General features: G+C 33.1%; 7 protein-coding genes, 1 non-coding gene and 2 further genes across 8 annotated transcripts, besides 4 other annotated features; 5 read left to right on the top strand and 5 right to left on the bottom strand.

Moving 5' to 3' along the window:
- Nucleotides 1-362: 362 nt before the first annotated feature.
- On the top strand, nucleotides 363-435 carry Kpol_401trna2. Its single transcript has one exon. It is a non-coding gene; the product is annotated as a tRNA-Lys (tRNA).
- A 661-nt stretch (nucleotides 436-1,096) lies between these two features.
- SSM4 (E3 ubiquitin-protein ligase SSM4) lies at nucleotides 1,097-5,038 on the top strand (the record flags this gene model as incomplete). The annotated part of the gene is made up of 1 exon (XM_001643015.1): nucleotides 1,097-5,038. One exon carries the CDS (start codon nucleotides 1,097-1,099, stop codon nucleotides 5,036-5,038), a length of 3,942 nt encoding a protein of 1,313 aa, XP_001643065.1.
- Nucleotides 5,039-5,351: 313 nt separating this feature from the next.
- Kpol_401p13 (uncharacterized protein) lies at nucleotides 5,352-7,712 on the bottom strand (the record flags this gene model as incomplete). Its single annotated transcript, XM_001643014.1, has 1 exon — nucleotides 5,352-7,712. One exon carries the CDS (start codon nucleotides 7,710-7,712, stop codon nucleotides 5,352-5,354), a length of 2,361 nt encoding a protein of 786 aa, XP_001643064.1.
- A 1,534-nt stretch (nucleotides 7,713-9,246) lies between these two features.
- Kpol_401p12 (60S ribosomal protein uL2) lies at nucleotides 9,247-10,364 on the top strand (the record flags this gene model as incomplete). The annotated part of the gene is made up of 2 exons (XM_001643013.1): nucleotides 9,247-9,250; nucleotides 9,604-10,364. The coding sequence occupies 2 exons, from the start codon at nucleotides 9,247-9,249 to the stop codon at nucleotides 10,362-10,364; spliced, it is 765 nt and encodes a 254-aa protein (XP_001643063.1).
- Nucleotides 10,365-10,600: 236 nt separating this feature from the next.
- Nucleotides 10,601-12,247: a sequence feature (similar to hypothetical protein; correction of possible frameshift sequencing error~similar to Saccharomyces cerevisiae MET10 (YFR030W)).
- On the bottom strand, nucleotides 10,601-13,701 carry Kpol_401p11 (the record flags this gene model as incomplete).
- Nucleotides 12,250-13,701: a sequence feature (similar to hypothetical protein; correction of possible frameshift sequencing error~similar to Saccharomyces cerevisiae MET10 (YFR030W)).
- A 624-nt stretch (nucleotides 13,702-14,325) lies between these two features.
- Nucleotides 14,326-16,422: a sequence feature (similar to hypothetical protein; correction of possible frameshift sequencing error~similar to Saccharomyces cerevisiae VID28 (YIL017C)).
- Kpol_401p10 lies at nucleotides 14,326-17,013 on the bottom strand (the record flags this gene model as incomplete).
- Nucleotides 16,576-17,013: a sequence feature (similar to hypothetical protein; correction of possible frameshift sequencing error~similar to Saccharomyces cerevisiae VID28 (YIL017C)).
- A 974-nt stretch (nucleotides 17,014-17,987) lies between these two features.
- On the top strand, nucleotides 17,988-18,695 carry RIB5 (riboflavin synthase; the record flags this gene model as incomplete). Its single annotated transcript, XM_001643012.1, has 1 exon — nucleotides 17,988-18,695. The coding sequence occupies one exon, from the start codon at nucleotides 17,988-17,990 to the stop codon at nucleotides 18,693-18,695; it is 708 nt and encodes a 235-aa protein (XP_001643062.1).
- A 134-nt stretch (nucleotides 18,696-18,829) lies between these two features.
- Nucleotides 18,830-20,137, bottom strand: SQT1 (Sqt1p; the record flags this gene model as incomplete). Its single annotated transcript, XM_001643011.1, has 1 exon — nucleotides 18,830-20,137. The coding sequence occupies one exon, from the start codon at nucleotides 20,135-20,137 to the stop codon at nucleotides 18,830-18,832; it is 1,308 nt and encodes a 435-aa protein (XP_001643061.1).
- A 1,670-nt stretch (nucleotides 20,138-21,807) lies between these two features.
- On the top strand, nucleotides 21,808-22,035 carry Kpol_401p7 (uncharacterized protein; the record flags this gene model as incomplete). Its single annotated transcript, XM_001643010.1, has 1 exon — nucleotides 21,808-22,035. One exon carries the CDS (start codon nucleotides 21,808-21,810, stop codon nucleotides 22,033-22,035), a length of 228 nt encoding a protein of 75 aa, XP_001643060.1.
- Nucleotides 22,036-22,297: 262 nt separating this feature from the next.
- On the bottom strand, nucleotides 22,298-23,974 carry DSN1 (MIND complex subunit DSN1; the record flags this gene model as incomplete). Its single annotated transcript, XM_001643009.1, has 1 exon — nucleotides 22,298-23,974. One exon carries the CDS (start codon nucleotides 23,972-23,974, stop codon nucleotides 22,298-22,300), a length of 1,677 nt encoding a protein of 558 aa, XP_001643059.1.
- Nucleotides 23,975-24,365: the final 391 nt, after the last annotated feature.

Below are 24,365 nucleotides of genomic sequence, written 5' to 3'. Positions count from 1 at the left end.
AAAGACATGTAAAGACATGTGTGTCATTACAAGGTTGTTGCTTTCATACTATTAACATTGGTATTTAAAGAGACTATTGTATATTATTGTATATTATTGTATATCATTGTATATTATTTAGTATCTTACTTTGTACAAAAAAAGATATACAATTACATTATTACTAACAAGTATATTTACTTTAGCTTACAGATCTCAACCCTTAAGATCCTATAGAATAAACGCCCAACAGCCTTCATTCTAACGTAAAACGAATCAAAGATACAATTAATTACAGGCCAAATAATACATAAAACTTTTTCCACGTGATGGTTATACAGAACATGAAGAAATTAATTTTCTCAAATTTTCAACAAATACAAGCCTTGTTGGCGCAATCGGTAGCGCGTGTGACTCTTAATCACAAGGTTAGGGGTTCGAGCCCCCTACAGGGCTTTCTTTTTCTTATTCGCGACAATAATTTCGCTAATTCATTTTTTTTTATTTTAATATTAGCAATTTGTAACAAGATAATAAGAACACATTCTGTCCAAAGACAACAAATATCGAACATATTGCCAAGATACTAAACGTCCTTCCCCTTCCTTCCAGACAGAACTGAATCGTTATTTCTATAGCACCATCATATCCACATATAACACTATTCTCACTTAACATGGTAGCGTCGTCAATGGTCAGTCTCACCATCTACTTTGCATGTCCAAAAGTCAGGGTAAGTTTTCAATTGGTACGTATCACATGACCACATAGCAACGGGATTTTTTTTTTTTGGAATGAAAAATACACGATACATCGAAACAATTTAACTGATATCGAATTTTGATGAAAAGTTTCAATATCAACTAATCAATAGTTTATCTTAAGGAGACTTGGGATTGACTATTAATTATCAACACAAGTCATCCGATCAATAGAATTTAATTATTGACTAGATTTGAATCCAGTTCAAATTCTCTATACGAATACATTTTTGTGGAGCAAAAGGCGAGCTTATTCGATATACATTTATATTTAGCTTAAGACCTTAAAATTGATTTTAGTTTTAAATTTAAGATATTGAGGTGGGTTCAATTCCAGTTATATTCGGTTGAGGAGCATGGATACAGATACAGATATTCGTATGTCTGATACGAACTCTGCTCCACATGGAGTGACATGCCGTATTTGTAGGGGTGAAGCTACTGATGAGAATCCATTGTTTCATCCATGTAAGTGTAAAGGTTCTATTAAGTACATCCATGAGTCGTGTCTAATGGAATGGATTGAGTCAAAAAATGTCAATATTTCTAAGCCAGGAAGTTCTTTAAATTGTGATATTTGCCATTATCCGATACAATTTAGAACTATGTATGCGGAAAACATGCCAGATTCAATACCTTTAAGTTTACTATTACAGAAGAGTTTACTTTCACTATTTAATAAAGCAAGATTAGGATTCACATTATGTGTTTCGCTTATATTGTTTGTATTTGGTGTGCCGTTAACTTGGAATTTTTTTGGCAAACTTTATACATATATTTTAGATGGTGAATTACCTATTCATGGAGATTTTTTTAAATCAATGATATATGGTTATCAGAACGATGTACCCGAATTATCAACACCATTTCACACGTATTTACAGCTACAGTGGAATTCAGTGATCTCTTCTTTCCAGATTATTATAATAGTGTTGATTCACATTGCATTATATTTTCAATATGACATGATTATACGAGAAGCTGTCTTTGATAAAATGATTTTACATAAAGTGGGCTCTGCATTCACAAGAGAAGAGCTTTTGAAAATGCAATTGAAAGAAAGATTTCCAATGATGGATGATGAAACATTAGAGCACGTAGTGCGTTTGATGCATTTGAGAGAGGAAAGGATCGAGCAAGGCAATGCAGCAGCAGCAGCAGCGGTTGCAGAAGAACCAAATGAAGAGGAAGAAATGAACAATGAAGTCCAAGAGGACCAATCTGATGCTTCCGATGATGTTGAATTAGATCCTGATTATGAAGAAAGTGATCATGATTTAATTCATGACCACCTAGATGAACAAGTTGAGTCTGATGCGTCTGACGAAGATTTGATCGAAGGTCAAGAATTAGACCATGACCAAGATGAAGTGCAAGATTTATTATTAGACCATGATGTCCCATTCCATGAATATGTAGGTAATCGCAGAGCTCAAAATCAATTCAACAACTTACTAGATCAACATATTAATGCCATGAATGAAGTAAGGCAAGAACCTGTTGTCCCTGAACCACAACCTCTTCCTCAAGCAAATGAAGTTGTCGTAGAACATAACGAAAATGTGCCTGAGCAACTCAATGAAAACGTTCCTGAACAACTTAATGAGGACGTTCCTGAACAACCACAGGATTTTAGACAACCACAAGCTCAGAGACCGCCACCAATTATTTTGGACGCTGGTATTGGTGCAGCTGCTGATGACCAACCAATCGCTGGTCCATTAGTTGTGAACTTAAAATTTAAACTATTGAGTGTATTGGTTTACTTTGTTATCGCTGTCGTTTCTGTCTGTTTATATTTATCAATCTCATATTTCTTTCCTACATTAATAGGTTATGGTTTGATAAAGGTATATATGTGGATTTTCAAGGTCATTTTCAGTGCTCTTACTTACTTATTCCATTTAAGCAAGCTAGATATCGTATATTCGTTCGCATTACAGTATGTTCCGTATTTTGCAGTTGTGACTGAATGGGTCAACAACAATTTCATTGCTGTTATTATCAGACACTGTCATGGCTATACACAGAATACAATGCGCAATAAGTTTATTATTAGAGCTGCTCCATGCTTAGCGACATATTTGACGGCTATATCGATTATTTGCTCATCGTCAGGTTGGATTTCAAGAGGATTTAGTCGTGAGAATCCAATGAAAAACCGTAGTAGACGTTTTGCTTTCCAAGTCCTATTTGTAATGAAATGCACACTAAAAGTGTTTACCCTATTTTTCATCGAGCTTTTGGGCTTCCCTATGTTTGCCGGTCTCATGTTAGATTTCTCATTATTTTGCCCATTACTTGGTTCCTCAAACCAATTTATTATTTTGTTTGAATTATGTTCAGAATTCCCCCCATTGGCTTTCGCCATTTATTGGGGTATTGGTACAATATACATGTATTGGTTTGCCAAATATATTGGCATGATAAGACAACATATTATCAGACCTGGTGTTTTGTTCTTTATTAGATCTCCAGATGATCCAAATATTAAAATTTTGCATGACAGCTTAATTCACCCAATGAATATCCAATTATCACGTCTATGTCTTTCGATATTCATTTATGCTGTTTTTATTATTGTTGGGTTTGGTTTCCATACCAGAGTTTTATTTCCGATGATAAATTTCAAAATATTAATACCCGACACAGCTCTCTCTTTATCATCCCATTCTTTATATTCCTACCTGGTGGTATTTTACGTGGCTAAAAACTTCATTGAATCTAGGCAAGGCGTGAAATTTTATATCAGAAAGTATTGGGAGAGAGTGTTTGAAGTTTCATCTTCCAAATTGCGTCTATCTTCATTTATCGTTAGCAAAGACATCCCTACTGAACGTGGTCATATTATTTACAGAAACTGGTATTATAAGTTTTTCCTATCCAAGAATGCGAAATGGTCAAATCCCGATCTATTTTCTGACCCAAAAACTTCTGATCAAGCTCAAGCACTTTTCAAAGAGCAAAGTACAGTTCATGCCTATTTTATCCCTGATGGTATTTTAATGCGTGTTCCTTCATCAGACATTATCTCACGAAACTATGTACAAACTCTCTTTGTCCCTGTTACTAAATCGGATAAATTATTGAAACCGTTAGATGTTGAGCGTATAAAGGAAAGAAACAAAAGAAATGCAGGTGAGTTTGGATATTTAGATGAACAAAGTACTGAATTCGATGGCTACATAGTCGTGTACACGCCTCCTAATTTTAGGATGAGATATACTTTGTTGATTGCCCTTGTATGGCTATTTGCCTCTATTTTATTTATCGCATCTGCTCTTGTTTGCCAATTTTCATTTAATACCCTATTAGGTGCAACAGCTTTACCATTATCTATACTAATATTTGGACAGGAAAGCATAACGTTTGAAAAATTGAAACAATTTGTGTTTACCGGGTTCCGCAGTCTAAACATATATTTGGTCTGTTTCGGAGGAATGATTTTATCCATTTTTGTTGAAGCATATTATAAATACGACCTACAAACAAGAAGATTACGTGAACATATCGTCCCCGTTGTCGAAGAAGAAAATCAAAATGAAGAAGTAATTGAAGTGGAACAAGAACTAAACCAAAACATGGTAGATTTTAGAGCTCTCGCTAATGATATTGTACAAAATTTCTTCTTCAAATTCTTCCTATTAGTTGGCTACGCAGCATTGATAACGCTAATAAGATTATTAAATTTATTTGTAATTGTTGGTCAACTATGTTCTTTCTTGATTGGGTACTTAGATTTTAAGAAATTGAATTTACTAGTTGTGGGTATTTCAGCAATGTTACCTAAATTTTCTGACTACTCAACGGTTGATTCAAAACTTGCTGGGATTTCAGTTTACTCAATCATTGCATCAAGTGGCATGTTTTCTATCTTTTTCATTATCAGCATATTCCCTGTATTAATTTATATCAATAGGAGTACAGAAGATATTTTAAAAGAACTTTATAAGAACATAAAGAAAGCAATGAAATTTACTTTCGAAACCTCAATCCCTGTGATCTTAATGTGGGTTCTTTTCTCTATTTTCGAATATTCGACAAACTCCCATCAATATGCATCTTTTAAGGTTGCAATGAGATTTTTACTATTCGATAGATTGCTAATTGGTAATGGAATTACTTGGACAATACCACAACATCTATTCTATCTATCTAGCGTATCATATTTATGCCTAGTTGGAGGCTGGCATTTAGTTTCATTGCTTATGAAATTATTTGGTGTTGCTGTCCAGGAAGTAAAGGATGAGGTTTACGCAAGAGGTAGAGCATTAGAAAACTTTTCCGATAACGAATAAGTATTATAGATTTAAAATTAATGCATAATAATATTAATAAAATTTTCCCTTGTAGCTCAAACATTTATTGAGTTTCTTCCAGTATCGGCGCAATGCGCTAGGCTTTAACCTTGAATTCTTGATCAGTTCTGCTTTTGCAATCAACGACTTTAATGAATTAGGAATTAGATATTTTACATTCTTCTTTGTATTTACGTTTATCAAATCACTACCTAAGTTTTATAAGAAATATATAGAGATAGACATGCTGGAATATTTAAATGAGGCCACTTCTATAAATGCAATGTGATTGATGAATTTAGTATTTCATTATTCAGGTTCCAAGTAAATTTACATCTGAATCTATTATTTGTGAAGTATCTACTTGAGAGAACGAGTCTTCACGATTGTCATCGGCTTCTTGATTGTTAGAAACTGATATTTTATCCTCACGTACTGTGGGACTTGATAAGCTACGACTTTCAACTGTTTCGTATTTATCATATGCAATATTATTTGAAGATGACTCGGAAGATATTGAAGTCATATTATGAGAACTTTCATTATCGACGGAGGAATTTCCATGAGTATCTTCATCATTACCAACAGTAGTTGATTCGTTTTCAGCTTTTGAAGTATCTTCCTTTTTCTGAAGTTTTGCCTTTGTCTCATTATTTATATCGGTACTCTTATTTTCGTTAGGAATGTCATCAAGATGCCCTCTTATTGTTGTTGTCAAATTGTTATTCATATTTTCACTTGTCATGCTACTATTGGTATTAAAAGAGGATTCAATTCTTCTAGAAGAGTTTTCTTGTTTATCCGATTTATTCTTTTCATCATCATTATTTTTATTAGTGCCAATATCCGGCTCTTTATCCGATTCTTTATCACTATTTGTCTTATTATTAGACTCCACTTTAGCGTCTTTAATATCAGAAACATTTTCTATAATAAGTAGATCGTCATCGTCATCCTCATAATGCTTCATTAGCGACATATCTATATTTTTTACTTGTGCCTTCTGAAGATCTAACAATATTGCTCTTAGATTAAATCGGGCAGTGTTTCTCCCATTTTTTTCAAAAAACTCATTAACGGTTAATGAAGAAGCTCTACATTTTGGTTTTAACGAGTTCCAAAGTTGTATTGTTCCAGATGGGTCTTCTAAAAATTTTTTTATATTTAGAATAACATGGACACCACAATCATTCATGTTCGGCTGAAGAGGTACCTGACAAGTTTTCATTTTAATCTGCGATTTATCAATAGAAATTGAATACTTATCCATTGCGTAAGATATCAAAAAGTCCTTGATGATGCTTATATCTTTATTATGATATTGTCTTAAAGAGTCAAATATTAAAATCTTAATATTTGGGATAGAGTCAAGATTTACTTTGTCTGACTTCACAAATTCATAATATTCTATCAAATTTGTTATGATGCATGCATACCAATGATAATTACTATTGATTGGAATAATAACAAACTTTTTTGAAAATAATTTAGAATTTGCAACCCATTTTTTCACATTATCATAAAAATTTGTATTATTGCTCTTCAATTTCGTATAAAAAAATGAAGACATAATGAATATATCTTCTCTATCATTTTTGGCAACATTTAATTCTAGATTATATTTTATGAAAAAATCTATGATTGTATCATTCACCCAATCATTATTATATAATGATTTAAAATCTTGATTTGTAATTGTATAGCTGACCCCATCATTGAATTGATAGTATAGACTTGGTTTAAATGGAACGACATCATCTAAATCTTCCACCACTTCTTTTGACACTTTACCTAGTGTAGATGATCTTGTTCTTCTAGGTTCATCAGTATCGATAAGAACCAAACTTGAAGAGTTTTGTGCCTTTTTCGGAGATGGCATAGGTGAAACTTCCTCTGAATCATTAGTTATGATATGTATTTTATGCGCCAATGATAAAGATTTTGTGGAATTTGATAATGACCTTGATGGCCTGATGCTATTGGTTAATGATTTCATGTTTTTATCCCAAAAATTTGTATTTTTAGATGTATTTAACATTGGAATTTGTGAGATGAGTTCATTTTTATTAGTATAAATTCTAATATATTTTGAAACATGATGTAAAGTTCTACATAAACTTCTTAACTTTGACATTTGTTGTTCATACCCTAATTTACAATGCCAAATAAGAATGTCCAATTTCAATTCTTCCCCTGTTTTTTTAGTGATAATTTTATCTTTATTGAACACAAATCCAATAGTTGAATTAGTATCTTCAAAACAGATATATTTGCATTCCTTCAGAATATCAGTTTGTAGTCCTCTTATCGGATAGCTCTTGTATGTGAAATCACATCTCGGACCATGGCTATCATTAATAAAAGTTAGAAGACATTTCGTGGGATATAAATCAGGTAACTGATCTTTTTCCAAAGACTGTACTAATTTGATTTTACCTGATATTTTAAGTTGCTTCTTTTTGATATTTTCATCTATTGGTTTTGATCCGATATCAGGAATAAAATCTTTTGAACTCATATGTTGAATATCATCTACTATTTTATTATCTTTCCTATATTTCTTGTACCTGTCACTTTGAATCTCTGAAACCTTTTGATTATCATATCGTCTTTTAGCATTATTTTCTGATGTTACAGATAAATTATCAGTTGGAATGAGCCCATGACTTCTCATTCTCAACTTAACATAAAGGAACTTCTCTCTTAATATCTACCTCACAAATGAGAATATCTCAAAATCAGAGGAGTCCCTACACACTCTTTTATTTCTCTGTTATCATCGATTAGTTGCTTAGTTTCTACTATCGGTTATCTTAAATATTTGATCTCTTAAACTACTGTAAATTATCAAAGGAATCACGTGATACTCATATAAGTTAATTACAAAGAGAAAAAAACTTAACTCAGCCAGAAGAAACCTGCACAAATTGACAGGCAAGAGGTAAATAAAAATCCAGAGAAACAGGATTCCATATCCCACCATAGAAATACAATCGTATCAAGTTTCAAACAATATATTTTGAATATGGTCAGTGCCATCTTATCCAAATTTTGTTTTTCTTTTATCTCACTACATTAACTGTCGTCTTGCCATCCAACTCATATTGGATCAACTCTTTCATTCTATTCTTGTGTAGACCTGGGAATAAAATTAAAACTATATACGTATTCACTGTCTGGCCAGCTAAATATATCATTATGAAGACAAGTCGAAACATAGATCAACCGTGATTTAATGACGTATTATCAAAATTTTATTCGATATAAACCTATTCCAACATATTCAAATTGCCATACGGCATCTCATCGGATATGGGCTGCCCACATCTCAATGAGGAACCATTTTTCAAGCGGAATGGATTCCCCTAACCTGATTAGGAAATATCTTTAAAATCCAAAAAAACATCAAACGAACTCAAATTATCAAAGTGACTGCTGTAAAATACAACACCCATACATCGTTTTGAAAATTTGCAACTGAAAAAAAAAATAAATGAAGTTGAAACTTTTTTTGGTTGCGTCATCGAATTTGTTTGCGTCTCATTTTTCAAGAATCTCTATTTTTTTCGTCTTTCCGTCTCTGAATTTCTGCAAGGAGAACAGACATTCGTTCTAGTGGGAACCTTTCAGTGATTGGGAGGAAAGAGCCCATATCTCCTTCTGAGGTCTAGAAGGAGTTTCTGCCCACAACAGGTAGAGGCCAGGCTGGACTCTGCTAAAATATCCACCCTTTCATGGATAATGAGCAAACGTCCTGTCTATTGTTGAGCTACAGAGAAGCCAATGGATATCTTGCTTGTATTACCAGTGCACGCCTCCCATCATCAAGTTGCAATTGATTCAATGGATGTGAATAATGTTAGAATTCAATAAACTCTCTGGATAATATTGAATGAACTCTTCTTCAGTAAGATGATGATGGATGCCTCTAACTTTCTGATTAATTGTATTGTATTATGAATGAACCAAGTGTTGATGAATCTATCCGTTGTCTCTGTGTGTATTACAATGATACTGAGGTAATGGGATACCCTATGTTCTAAATACCTTGCAAAGACTGAGTAAGACAGCTGAGAGAAACAACTGATTGGATTCAAGGTCACATCTATATGTAAAAATGTATATTAAGCTATAAAGGTAAACCTTGACTACTTGTTTAACTTGATATTTGCTAATTGGTAAAATCGACAAGAGAAAATTGAGTAACAATGGGTATGTAATAGTAATAATGGATCGTTATTAAATTGATAGGAAAGAAAGTATTGAATAGTTGGAAAATATTGGATTGATATACGAATGGATTATTAGACATCCAACGCTGCAAGTATGAACCCAAGAAGTGTATACAGTTATGGCAAGGTATAATGCAAATATTAAGGAATAGAAATGGAAAAGACTGAAAAATATTATTAATTATTATGACTTTAGAGAATATGTAGCGTAACACATTTGATCTTCCATGTATCCCATCTATTCAATATACTGGTATCAAATATGGGATAATTCTGAATTATATTTTACTAACAAGTGGAATTCCAATTTTTATTGTGATTTACTATCTATAGGTAGAGTTATTCGTAACCAAAGAAAGGGTGCTGGTTCTATCTTCACCTCTCACACCAGATTGAGACAAGGTGCTGCCAAGTTGAGATCCTTGGATTACGCTGAACGTCACGGTTACATTCGTGGTGTTGTCAAGCAAATTGTCCACGATGCTGGTAGAGGTGCTCCATTAGCTAAGGTTGTCTTCCGTGACCCATACAAGTACAAGTTACGTGAAGAAATCTTCATTGCTAACGAAGGTGTCCACACTGGTCAATTCATTTACGCCGGTAAGAAGGCTACTTTGAGCGTCGGTAATGTCTTGCCATTAGGTTCCGTCCCAGAAGGTACCATTGTTTCCAACGTCGAAGAAAGACCAGGTGACAGAGGTGCTATCGCTAGAGCTTCTGGTAACTACGTTATCATCATTGGTCACAACCCAGATGAAAACAAGACCAGAGTTAGATTACCATCTGGTGCTAAGAAGATCATCTCTTCTGATGCCAGAGGTGTCATCGGTGTTGTTGCCGGTGGTGGTAGAGTTGACAAGCCATTGTTGAAGGCTGGTCGTGCTTTCCACAAGTACAAGGTTAAGAGAAACTCTTGGCCAAAGACTCGTGGTGTTGCCATGAACCCAGTTGATCACCCTCACGGTGGTGGTAACCATCAACATATTGGTAAGGCTTCTACTATTTCTAGAGGTGCTGTTGCCGGTCAAAAGGCTGGTTTGATTGCCGCTAGAAGAACTGGTTTGTTACGTGGTTCTCAAAAAACTCAAGACTAGATTATTTAATTAGAATTATTTAATGTCTTAAATGTATAATTGATCATAATAAAAAAAGTATAAATTATTAGGAGATCTTATGACGGAAACTTGCGCGTCAGAAAATAGATGCCGTTCAAAAAACTACCTATTAAACAAAATATCAAGGTATCTACCAGGTAACTTCAAATAAAATGTTTAAAATTGTTTATATTAATAGATCTAAAATTTATAAAATTTACAACTAACAAAACTAACTAATAAACTTCTAAAATGTACCTTGCGCTTTCTTTCAATTCTTCAATCGCAGAATCTAGGTCAATCTTAACACCCCTTTCTTTTGCATCTGCTTCTAAAATATCCTTCAAAGCTTGGGTTATATCCGGAACTGGCCAGGTAGGACCACACAAGTAGAAAGAACCACCTTGATCAATCATAGCAACCTTTAAGTCATCAAGATTTTGCCTGATCCTATCTTGAATATAAATTTTTTCCGGTTGATCTCTAGAGAAAGCTGCACCTATATGGGTAATGATGCCACTGTCTTTATAAGCTTCCCATAATTCACCATACAAGTACTCCTCTCTTCTATGCCTAGAGCCCATATATAAATATATATCACCGATTTCTTCACCTTGTTCTTTTTGCCATAATTTTTCTTCAACGAATGCTTTGAAAGGAGCCAAACCAGTACCCAAACCACTCATAATTAATGGTTGTTTTGGAGAAGCTGGTAACTTCATCACAGAAGGTTTGACACTGACTACCAATTCCGATCCTATGACTAAATCTGAGATAAATTTAGAGGCCTGACCATATCTTTTTCTTCCTTTATTATCAATCCAATCAACTACAACAATCAACAAATGTACTTCATTAGGATGAACCTTTTGAGAAGAAGCAATAGAATATTCCCTTCTTTTTAATGGAGCAATCAATCTGACCAGATTGGCTACATTAGGTCTGACAGATGGGTATAGTTCAAATATATCAGCGTAAGTGTAAAATTCAATTTCTTGATATCTCTTTAAATCAACAGCACCGGCTGCCGATATCAAATCTTCCAATCGTTTCTTTTCTTCCTCATTCTCTGCAAAATTAATCAAACCCTCATAGAACCTCTTTGGTGGCTTACCGAAAAGGTCTAAATTTTCCACAAAAGTCTGCAATACAGTTCTTGACTCAAGAATGGCTTCATTATCTTTGTTTGGAACTACAATAATATCATTTTCATTTAAACCATAGTACTTTAGGAACTCCTTAACTTGAGCTTCATTATTTCTTGCGTGAATCCCCAATGCTTCACCAATGTCATATTTCATACCAGTACCAGAAATGTCAAATTCAATATGGAAAATATTCCTATCATAATCTGTAGGTGTTAAGCGTCTGTTTTCCTTAACCTTCACAACATAGTTCTTTACTGGTAAATCTGGTCTTAATGAGGTTTCAGTTCCATAAGCTTCCTTAAATGTCAACATTTTAGCGATCTCTGATTCAGTATCAATTTCAACATCAGGAACCTCCTCGATAACACTTGGATTAGGTGCAAATGATGTTTCAGTAATGAAAATAGGCAAACGTTCACTTTTATCTTCAGGATCGACCTTTATATCTTTAAACGTTTCTAATGAAATTTCTTTGACACTAATACTTGATGATTCCAAAATGGTTTCTTCAACAAATGATGCCGGTAATTCTTTTTCGGGACCAGCGGCATCCCAAATGATTCTGACACTCTTTCTTAAATCATAACCAAATGTTTCTCTCCAAACAATTGATTGGGTGGTAAATGAAATCTCATCACCACTTGCATTACCTTTGCCAGTTAATAAATCACCGTCAATCAAAGTTATCTTCAGTTGTTTCTTAACGGCCATTTCAAGGGTAGATTCTGGAATTTCTAATCTTTAATAAAAGTTTGTGGATCAGCTAAGTCCTTCGTTAACAAAGATTTTCTTGCAATTATAATTAAAGTACCATTATCTTTAACACTTGCCGTAACATCCACATTTTTCATGATTCTGGTGTCATCCACAACAGTAACGTCAGCTTGATCGATATTTGTTACAAAGTTGAGGACACCATCTGGAGCACTAGTATATTGAGCTTGGAATATCCCTGCATTTGTAATATTGTCAAATTTAGTTCTTAATGACACTGACCTGTCATCTAATAGTGATTTACCATAAACTAATCTAGATGGAAGATCAATATTCAAGCTCTTATCAGGAGACCAGAAAATAAAGCTTTTGGTATCAATATTATAAGGTTGTAACTGCACATCAGGAACAAATGAAGAAATGACTACTTTAACTGCTGATTCAGACCAGACGAATGTTGGTTGGTAAATATATTCAGAAACTTGAATATCAGTTCGGCCATTAAAAAACAAGGCACCGGCAACTTGAGATCTTAAAATCGTTGGAGAAGAACCGTCTAAACTCTGACCAACTACTACAACTTTCTTAACAGACTTTGGGATATTCAATGAGAACCTTTCTGAATCAAATGGCACTGGTATTCTTACCGCAATTTGGGCAATCTTAGATGAATTACCATTTAAGACGCCTCTGAATAATTGAGATTCCAATGAGCCATATGTTACAATCACAGTTTCAGAATCATCATCGCCATAATAAGTAAAATTGTCTAACCTTGTTTCAGCATACTCATTAAAGGAGTCTAATATTTCATCATACGAGGCTCCACCATAAGGGAATAAAGAATCTAATTTTTTAAAGATTATTTCGTTTACCGACTTTTCATTAATTTTAGATACTGTTTTAGTGAAATTAAGACCATCAAATAAATTGACAACACCTCTTTGCTTCCCATATTTAGCCAAAGCAATTGAGAGTAAAGTGACATGCTGCACTTCATCAGCCGAAATTGGTGTTACCACTGGGAAACCCAATCTAGTGGCAACTTTCAAAGGAGTGATATAATCATTGGTAATAGCACCTGTTTCTGAGTCATAATTCAAAGCTCCTAGGGTAAATAGAAATTTAGCTGAGTCCTTGGAACGAATGAAAGATTCAATAAAATTTGGGAATGAATAACCAGGAGCAATAATACCTGTCAAAGAATTTGAATTCAAGGCAAACCCCAATGGAGTTAAACCTGCACCAGATCTTGGTTCAATCTCACTGAAGAAAACATTATTGGTATCTTTTTTAACCCATTTTTTCAAAGCAGAGTCTAATAAGTCTGGTTCGAGAAATGTTTTATAACTGAATATTACCTTTAAATTGTTATACAATACTGATAATATTGCAGAAGCCGGAGTACCATAAGTAGGCAATGCCCTTGGGTTATTTGGCAAATAAAAGGGATTGTTAATAAACTCTAGATCCATTATTCTTATCCTGAATATTGATTCAACCTATTAAAAAAACCCTTTAATTCAAGTAAATTTAATTTGCTCTTCCTATAAAAATAAAACAACCTTAATCTTCACAAAAGAAGAACATCAATTGAATAAGGATACCAATTATCACAGGACTTATATACCTTTACCAATAAAATTTAATCTGATACATCTTAAAGTAACCATTAAGAACCTTAAACTTCATTTTATCTCTCATACAGACAATTACTCGTAGCCACAGATGTGTTCTACTCAATATCCTCGATTGTTAGTTCGTTTGGGATGGTTAACTTAGGATGATTCGAGAAATTTGATATTTGATGAAAAAATATGTAACAACACGTGACATTCCTTTATTTTTGTTTTCCATTGTTACAAACCAACCAAACCTCATGACATTTTGCAGCTTTATTAATACAATACTAGTAGATTCGTATAGTTTTGAAGTTCATTACATTAATTCATGAAAATAGAAAATTCATTTGACATCCTATTCAAGTCGAGTGGTCAAAAGTCTACTTTTTGAGGATTCTCTTATATAAATATTGATTTGTTTGATATTTGTATATACAAGGTCAATTGATTAATTGATTGGTTGAAAAAATTGAAAACTTATACAGAACCCTTTAACAATAAGTCCATGTGATATAGTAAAGTTTTAGCCTTTTCCTTGATTGATACTGATTCATCGAATACGTTTTGTTTTACCAGATCGTAAATTCCTAGATCAACTAGTTTTTTACATCTTTCGACTACTGCCCTATCATCAATATTCGCTTTTGATCTTTCTGTCGTTCCACCAGAATGTACGAATTCTTCATTTTCTCCTTCTCTTTCATCATGATTATTGGTATTGTTGACCACTTCAGTGGCCATTGGTACTCCTCCTTGCAATGTCTCTTCATTTCTGCCTTCATCTCCTTCTCTTTCATCATCATCGTCTTCCGCCATTGATGGGATATATCCTTCTAACGCATAATATGTGTAACGCGAGATCGATGAATTCCATAACAAATTATTTAACACCCATAGACTTGCTAACTTTAATGGCGTATCATTACCATACTTACCTCTGTTTTCAGATGATTCTGCTAATATCTCACAAATAAATTTTAATATTTCATCTTGATCGATAACCAACTGTTTCTTATTTTCATTAACAGCAGCAATATTAACAATAATGTAAAGGATGGATTCTAATATTTTCTTTTGTAATGTATCTTTTACGTTTAGCATTTGCATTTTATGAGCAAGGTATTCAAATAGATAGATCGAACCTGTCGAGATTGTAGTCGGCTCAAACTCATTATTATTTTCAGCAGCTTCACTTCTGAAATTTTCTAGTAGAATATTAACAACCTTTCTGGAATTGCATGTCAAATTTTTAATAAGTTGGAAACATTGAGCTTGAACAGGCCAGCTAGGATCATTAATAAATTCTATGATAGTTTCCATTGGTATCTTGGCTAATAAATTGAGTTTCTCTATATTCTTGGAATTGTACATTAAATGTCTTAGGACCCATAATGAGTATGTTTTAATGTCGTCAGTTGGAGTATCAACGAACATTTCACACCTCTGTGGATTTATCCAATGACGGTTACTGTTAAATACTGGATCTACAAGAATTTCACCAATCATATCAATTATACCATTTTCAATCATAAATGACTGTAAACTTGAAAATTCAACAACAAAATTTGAAATAGTACCTAAGGTCAAACTCATAATTGTTAATTCGGCTTTTAAAAATTCTTTGCCAGAAAAGTAACAGTCCTTCATTATTTGATAAGTATTCTTCAGTAATCTTAGTAAGAGCTCTGCCAACTCATTTCTGCGTAATGAGGTCCTTACTGTCGTTACACTTCTTGAAAAAGACTTTAATAGGACTAGCCAGGAAATTGTGATCTCTGTATCGTACAATGGAGGTAAACTCATAATTTCATCATCATGATTATCTTTCATATCCCTAATCAATTTTTTATGACTTATAAACTGCTCTAACAGCTGCATATGCGAATTCAGACCATGCTCTAAATGACTTAGTATAGACTTGTCTTCTAATAGCAGTAATCTATAAGAATCATCAAAAGCCGAGAATGCTGCACATAGTCTAATTAATTTTGTTGTGGTTTTCACAGATGCAGTGCATTGTGTATCTAAGGAAAGGCACCTTGAAAAAATCTTTAACAGGCCTTTAATGGCAGCCGTGTCCGCTAAAAATGAAGTAATTGGATTATTCCAAGGTTCGAATCTATTGTACAGCTCTATCAATGCATTTAACATATCAAAAGGATCAAACCAGGAAGGCAATAAAGAATAATTAAATGACTCCATTAAATATGGCAACAATTGAAATAGTAGACCTTTATCCATTTTTAAATCTTCAATTAGAAAATAACGACGCAAAAGAAGTTGTAAAGAAGCACACTTTAAATTAATATTCGAAGACTTTAATAATCCAGATACAAACATTATGAAATGATGGTTTTGTAACAGCATATTATTGTCTGGAGTAATAAAGCTGGGAAATTGTTGAACTGTTTTCTGGTATACTACTAAGCATAATGATATTAATTCTGAATCTATAGGATCATTGATATTTATCGCATCTGCAATATTTGGAGTGCTTTTAATTTTCTGGTTTTTAAGTAGATTATAAGAATCCTTAACCGTTTGAAATTCCAATTCTTTTCCTTTACAAACCTTTCACGTATTATATACTTGAAATTGATTTTATCACTGTACTTATCAAAAAAGTAGCTAAAAGCAATTTTAGGGGAGCTCTCATTGCTAAATTTTATCGGAAAATTTGATCATCTATAATAAAATATTTCAAAGTTACGATTAATAGTTTATTCAGCGGTTTCTGTAATATTCAAATCCTCTAAGAAATGTTTTGTCAAATATGCTGAAATTAGTTGCTATCTTTTCAGGGAATGGATATTTTTCTATCGAGCAATTTCCAACGCATAGGTTTATAAGTCTAATATATTTATAACTGGTTTCTAAATCAATGGTATTTAAGTTAGAGGCAATCTCATACGAGTTATAAACCAATTTCACCACCCTTAAATAATGTAAACTTAATTTTTCTCTGATATGTTCTTTTAAAAGTAAAGTAATATAAAGGATGTCTAATTTAATATTCAACAGTTCATATCCTTGATCCAACGACAAATTGCCCAATTCTGAAATTAAATTATCTTCAGTTGACATGAACACTTCAACTTTGTTTAATTCATCCCCAGTTAGAGAATCTCTCAATTGTAACAACTCACTGTAAGTTGTAGCCATCATATATATATATATGTATGGAGGAGTGTTAGACGGAATATGGGGTAGGAGTGAGAAGTGGCTATATTGCAATTTTACCAAACTTTCCTTTAATATCGAGTTCTACTCTAAAGATGAGGCCAAAAGATTATTAAGATATTTTAAATAGGATAGGTATGTTTAACCGGTTAATGATCCTAATATAAATCATATAGATAGATAATTTATCAATTAGTCGTTTCCCTAATATAGGAATTTCACTAACAGTCAGGTGATCAAGAAGTTGATTTTTAGAAAAAGGAATCGAATAAATATCACATCTGACGATTCATTTACCATTTCATCACAATGGCAGCAACTCCCAGTTTTAGTATTTCCACAGTATCTATCTATATTTAATCTAATAACATCGAATTATCTAAATAATTGAAACTATTTCAATTAAACAATAAAAACAGCATACTGATTACACAATCATATAAAAGCCAATTCCAAGAATAAATCCTGGCTTTTACAAGGGCATCCTTAAGAAAAATATATGCCAATGCTACCTGAATGGATACTAGATCATACCAACATAAGCCAGCACTAGTATTTAAAATCATACTTTCTTTGACACTTCTATACAGATGAAGAATATATCTTAGTAATGGTTAATTTATTCACCTTTTTTATATTATTAATAACTGAATCAATGCGTCGCAGCTTTTTACTATGTATCACATGATCAAAATGTAATTACTAATATCATGTAAATAATTACATCATCTCAAATTAAAGGGCTTCATTTCGAAACTGCCTAGATGACAAATCGGGAAAAAGCTTTCGAAACAAGTTAAACTAGAATGACAATCGATTGATTTGATTTGAATTTAATATAAAAATTAGGTTATATTCTAGTTTCTAATCCTCCTAATTACAATCTATTTTGGTTCAATTAAGATATCCAACTCAAGGATCCAAATATCCAAAGATAAATTATAAATAAGAAGTTAAATATGTTTACAGGTATTGTTGAATTAATGGGAACTGTAATTGAATACAAACCATATGATGATACAGAAAGTGGTGGTCAAGGTGTTTCTGTAACAATTGGCAATTCTGAGAATATATTAGGTGATTGTCATATTGGTGATTCAATTGCAATTAATGGTATTTGTTTAACTGTTACTGAATTTAATAAAGATTCTTTTAAGGTTGGTATTTCTCCAGAGACTATAAAAAGAACAAATGTTTCCTCTTGGAAAAGTGGTGAATTGGTTAATTTAGAAAGAGCTGTTTCACAAGAGGTACGATTTGGTGGCCATTACGTCCAAGGCCATGTTGACACAGTTGCAAATATGGTTTCATTCATCCCAGAGGGAAATTCTTTGATTTTTGGATTTAAATTAAGGGATTCACAATATAATAAATATATCGTAGAAAAAGGTTTTATTTGTATTGACGGTACCTCTTTAACTATAACTAATGTTGATGACGATGGTACTTTTTATATTAGCATGATTAAACATACTCAAGAAAATGTCATTATGCCATTGAAGAAAATTGGCAGTGAAGTTAATATTGAAGTTGATTTAACTGGTAAAATTATTGAAAAGCAAATTACATTATTACTAAATTCACAGTTTGAAAATAAAGATAGTACTTTGAATAATTATATTGAAAAAATTATTGATGAAAAGGTTAAAAAATATTTAGGTAAATAATAATGACTCTAGTTAATACCAATATTTTATAAGATTATATTATACAGAGAATAAAAGAAACATCCAAATATAGTAATATAGACTTTTTATAAATATTTGAAATTGATGATTTATTAAATGAATGAGAACTATGCTTAATTTGGTACTTCGAAAACTAAGGAAACACCTTCATCACCAGCAGTTATTACTCTTCTTAGGCCATTGTTATCCTTTGGTTGAGCTAAAACGAAATCTAAGACACCCATGTTGTGACCTGTACAAACGAATTTTTCTTGACCTGTTCTAGCATCAAATTGATAAACCTTACCATCCATACAGGAAATAAATAGATCATCATTATCAAATTGTAATCTAGTGACCGATTCAGTGAGCACGAACCTACGTCTAACTCTCCAAGAATTAATATCGTATAGTAAGATTTCACCACATACTAAGCCCACTGCCATCAATGGGAATTTAGTAGACCAACTGATAGATTCTACTGAAGCATCTAATTCATCTTGTTCTGGCTTCAATTCAACTACCTGTGATAAATTCAAAACCGAACCGTTAGTACAGTTGATAATTGCTAAAATACCATTGTTAGAACCACAGGCTACAATGGCAGCATTACCTGATGGAGGAGCGGCTGCCACAGAAACCCAAGGGGCTTCTTGACCTTTTATTTCATCCTTAGTTATCTTATGTAAAGCTTGAGCAGTGTAACAGTTCCAGACAATGATTGTGCTATCTAGAGAACAGGTTACCAATTCAACAGTATTTTCACCTTTATCAGTGTTAATAAATTCACCCATAGTACAATCTTCTTGGTGAGCAAAACTACTCATTAATAGATCTAAAGATCCAGAAGATTCATTTATTTGGTAACACCATACAGAACCATCAGTGGCACCGAATGCAAACACCCCAGCGACAGTTGGATGGCATTTCAACCAAACTACTTCTTCAACTTCAGACAATTGAGAAAATACTTTCCATTGAGCACCACCATTTGAAGATTTGCTAACTAGCACTTTACCTGTCATGTCAGCGGTTACCAAGAATTTTCCTTCACTGGTGAACCCACCGGTGATTACAGATTCAGTGTGGTCTGAGATAGTACCAGCAAATTTTGGTGGTGAAGAATGAGAGGTCCACAAATGAGCGACGTTGTCACCACCACCACTACAAATTAATGGCACACTTGGATGTTGGAAAACAGAAAATACAGAATCGGTATGCTTGTCGAAATAAGCTACAGAGTTGTTGGACATATCAATTTCAATCTTTTCTGTGTCACTGTCCTCATTCTCATCGTTTTCCAGATCTTCATCCATCTCATCTTCTTCGACAGGAGCATTATCATCGGCGATAACTTCTTGATCTACTTCGTTGACAGCAATGAATTCCTCTTGAGGAGCATTATCATCAACTTGTTGTTGTTCTTGTAATTCGGAAGACATGTCTATTGTAAATATATATATATATATATATTGTGGTTCTAGATCTTTCAGAATATAATATGCTTCCCTTTAAATCTATCCAGTATTGACCAGTTCAGTTTACTGATAAATCTGCCTAATATCCTTATTCCTCAAGGAAACTAAACGTTTTCAAACTAGCGAAGGTAAACCTACCAAAGGATATCTTTTATATATATGTAAAGAAGGTAAAATTTACCAGAGAGAATAAGATAAACTAGATGTTGATCAAATTTAATTAATAATTAATAATTATAAGTAGAAGAATACTGAACTATTCAATAAGATGGTTCTCTTACTAAGTTCATCTCTCATTACTAATTTCGAAGGCTGTTTCCTCATCGCATTGATTTTGAAATTTTTCAGAAAAAGAAATTAAAAAGAAATTCTATGGAAAACCTAACATGTCGTTGTCAGTGATAGAAATCCACACATAGTCACATGACCTACAATCAGATGCAAATACAAATATTCCAAAACGTACACGTGACTATATTTCCTCTTTCTCTCTCTCTCCCCCCCAAAAAAAAATAAGGGAAGTCAGCACTGAACGTACATAATTTCTTTGTTCACTGAAGTTACACTGTAGTGCAGTTAAAGCTTTATCTATATATATATATGTATATGAACCCGAGATATACTTTATTATGAAACAACTAGAGATGGACAGCTTTTATTTGAAGAATTGCTATCTATTGAGAGTGGTTTAAGACTATTAAGACTTAATTTCCACCCTAGTTTTACAACCAACAAAGGCCATCAAGACGTTGAATTTCCCCATCTTGTAAATTCCAAGAATGTATTAGAACGATCTGGTTTGGAGGAAGGAGGGGGAATGGAATGAGAAGTTTTTTGAAACAACACAACATGGATCCACAGGGTTCTGAAATGCTATATAAAAAGTTAGTGTATTTGACATGTTTTTTTTAAGTAAACCTTGATTGTCAGATTTATTGTATTGTAAGATACTGTATCAACCAAACAGATTACTCAGCCCATCCATCCTATTGAAGAAGTTTATCTTAACGCATGTGTCGGTTGCTATCGACGGATATTTTATATCTTTATTAAGTAATCTTACCAAATTTTTACGCATCATCATCAACGTTAATTATGCTCAACTGTTTAAATTTGAATAGAATGTTAAGGTACTTCTAATCTTATATATTTCATATATATTCATTACAGTATTTAAATCAAAATGTGGAGTTGACTTCAACGTAATTCTTCCATATAATATGGATGGATGACTGTATGAATACCTCCCTTGTAGATCATATTTGAACTTCAACATTTTTTTTATAATAAAATAATTCAGATATCTTTGTAATACGACTGTATAGTTTCTATTCTCAATCGACTAGTCTACAGATGAGAGGGAAGATCGAGAAACCAAATTTTGACGCTGCCACTAGATGGCAGTTTAATAAAGAAGTATGTTGTTAATTGTATTTGCTTTGAATAATAATAATAATAAAAAAATACTGGATACTTTTTTGCCGTTTGCATTTTTTTATATGAATTTAAGTTTCTTCTGCTAACCTTTATAATCAACTATTTTGTTAAAGCTATTCATTGCTTCATGTGTCGGTGCTGTACAAGGTGCCTTGGTGGGTATAGTGTCAGGGTATTTCTTAAAGAAACATAGTGTTATGTACAGGAACGTAAGAATGCCTGTCAGAGTATTATATCAGAGTTCATGTATCTGTATAGGATTGTTTTATGAAGCCGAAAGACAAGTTTATAAATTCAGAGACAGGATGTTTAGATTGGAAATTTCCAGAAGGGAAAGAATACTAGATGAGGCTGCTGAAAGAGGCATCTTTTTAGAAGAAAGTATTTCTTCTGGGTCCTCAGCACCTTCTGACACTGGGAAGTAAAATTGCAGTTGATGCAATTGTTTTCCACGGCGAATGTTTTTTTTTATGATTGATGAACAAATCTGAGAATTATCAATTTAATTTTCAGTTACCCAAACTTTTATCTATATTCTAATTAGCGCTTTCTAGCACAAATTAATATATCTTCACGTGATAATATTATTACAACAATTTTATTAATGTATATATCTGTGTACGTATTTGTGTGAACTTACCTATAAATATTAATCAATAAAATTATAATGAATGCATGTTAAAATAATTATTCCTTGCTCAATAGTGATTTGCTCAATTCGTTTAATAATAGTTTTGAGTTGACTTGTTGTTTGCTTGTCTTGACCTTGGAACTCAAAACCTGTGCTAGCATATTACGCTTCTTATTATTCAATTTTGATAATGCAGTGGAAGTTGAACCTAATAGATGCGAATGTAGGTTCAATTTATCCATTTGTATATTTAGCTCGTTTTCTAAATTGTCAGTGGTAGCCTCCGTATCTTGGAATTCAACTTCCGGTTCAAATGTGTACTCTTTACATAAATCCTCCCATTCGGAATGTGGGCTTTGGTTGTTCAATACTATCGCCCAGTCTGATATCTCTGATTTTAGTTTCTTAATATTCTCCTCTAGTAACTTCAAATTGGTTTCATTTTCAAGATTTTTAATATTTGGAATCTTCATCTTTGGTAATTGGGACTTAGTTTTCCGTTTTGGCTTATTCTTTTTAGGTTTGGCAATATAATCCGTATCGTCTTCATCTTCTTCAAACAATTGTCGAAGCTCAGTATCATCTGCATTCGCATTACCTGTATCATCATCATCATCATCATCTAATGAAATTTCAGCCTCCCAATCTATATCAATTTTATCCTTTCTTAAATCATTAACAAATTCACTTATTATCTTCAAGGCAATTTTCTTTGGATTTAAATAGCTATCCTCATCTCTGCTATCAGATGGGACCGAAAGGGACTCTTGCCTGAAGTTTGGCTCAGTTTCCATTTTTCTAAGACTTCTAATTGCACACCAACTAAACAGTTGTCGTATCTGTAAACCTTTCCCAAACGATCCATCACCAATATGTCTAAAAAAATCTTCTTCTGGAACGTCTTTATGTGGAGATATAATACCAATATTCTCATCATACATAGATAGCATCGAAACTCTACGGCCTCTCTGGGCCGCCATCGATTTCCTCCTGTCTTTTATTTTTTGCATATATGGATTTTGACTTGGTTGCATAAAATTGTAAGGATACACCAATGGAGGTGGTAATAATTGTGGAATTTCACCTTGTCCTGGAACACCAGTATGGTTCTGAGGTTGCTGTGATGCGTAGAAAGGTTGCATTGAAGAATTTGGCATCATAGATATTGAGTTATTCCCGTACTGTGATGGATCCATCTGTGATTGTACAATTGGAGAATTTGGAAATTGCATCATTGGATGACCTGGTGTCGGCACAGGATAATAATACATGTATGGAATATAAGAAGGGTGTTGTGGTTGTGAGTGTAACTGACTTTGTTGTAAATGAGGTGGAGGTGAAGTCTTCATCTGTATATCATTTCTATTATCATATCCAACTTCTTCAGTATCGTTCGATTTCACCTGTTCAGGTAAATTAACAGCAGAAGAATTGAAATTTTCTACCCATTTAGCCTTTTTGATATCTTGAAAATTGTCTAATCTTTCACCCAAAGACGGCACACCGTTGATATGTTTATTTTTATGTCTCTTAAATTGGAAGTCTTCATCACTTTCATAACTTGACATTCTATGTTTAACGCTTTCGTTAATGTCACCTTCTTTATTAATCTCTGTATCCTGAGTGGAAATCTGACTAGCCTTATAATCAGAACCCAGAGGTATCCTTTCCATTCGTAATGGATAAACTGATTTCCTTAAAGGTGTTCTCGATGTCGATCGGTCAATGCTCATTGTTTAGACCTCCTGACTTAAAAACGATTAATCCCAAAACCAGCTGCTACAACAACACTTGAAAAAAATATTTCCTTATACTCCCTCTAATCAGCTAGCAAATGAACCCACTAATATCTTGATTCAACCGTTGTAACAACTCTTCTATTGCTTAATCCTCTTTTGTTTACATTTTATGTAGATACTTAAATTCAAGTTTTGATTCAATTCCTAACGGGTTCAAATTTAAAGCCAAAAAAAAAAATCATCGAAATTGAAATTAGTTGGAACTTCTAACAGTTTACCCTACCTCGAACCACGTGAGCTATCTCGCTACCAAAAGCTTAATACGCGCAGACATAAATAAAAAATATGAACGCAAGTATGCAGGTAATAGCCTCATGCATGACAA

This window comes from Vanderwaltozyma polyspora, genomic scaffold, assembly GCF_000150035.1.
Source record: "Vanderwaltozyma polyspora DSM 70294 KpolScaffold401 genomic scaffold, whole genome shotgun sequence".
Lineage (NCBI taxonomy): Eukaryota > Fungi > Ascomycota > Saccharomycetes > Saccharomycetales > Saccharomycetaceae > Vanderwaltozyma > Vanderwaltozyma polyspora.
This window is presented reverse-complemented; position numbering and strand designations above follow the sequence as displayed.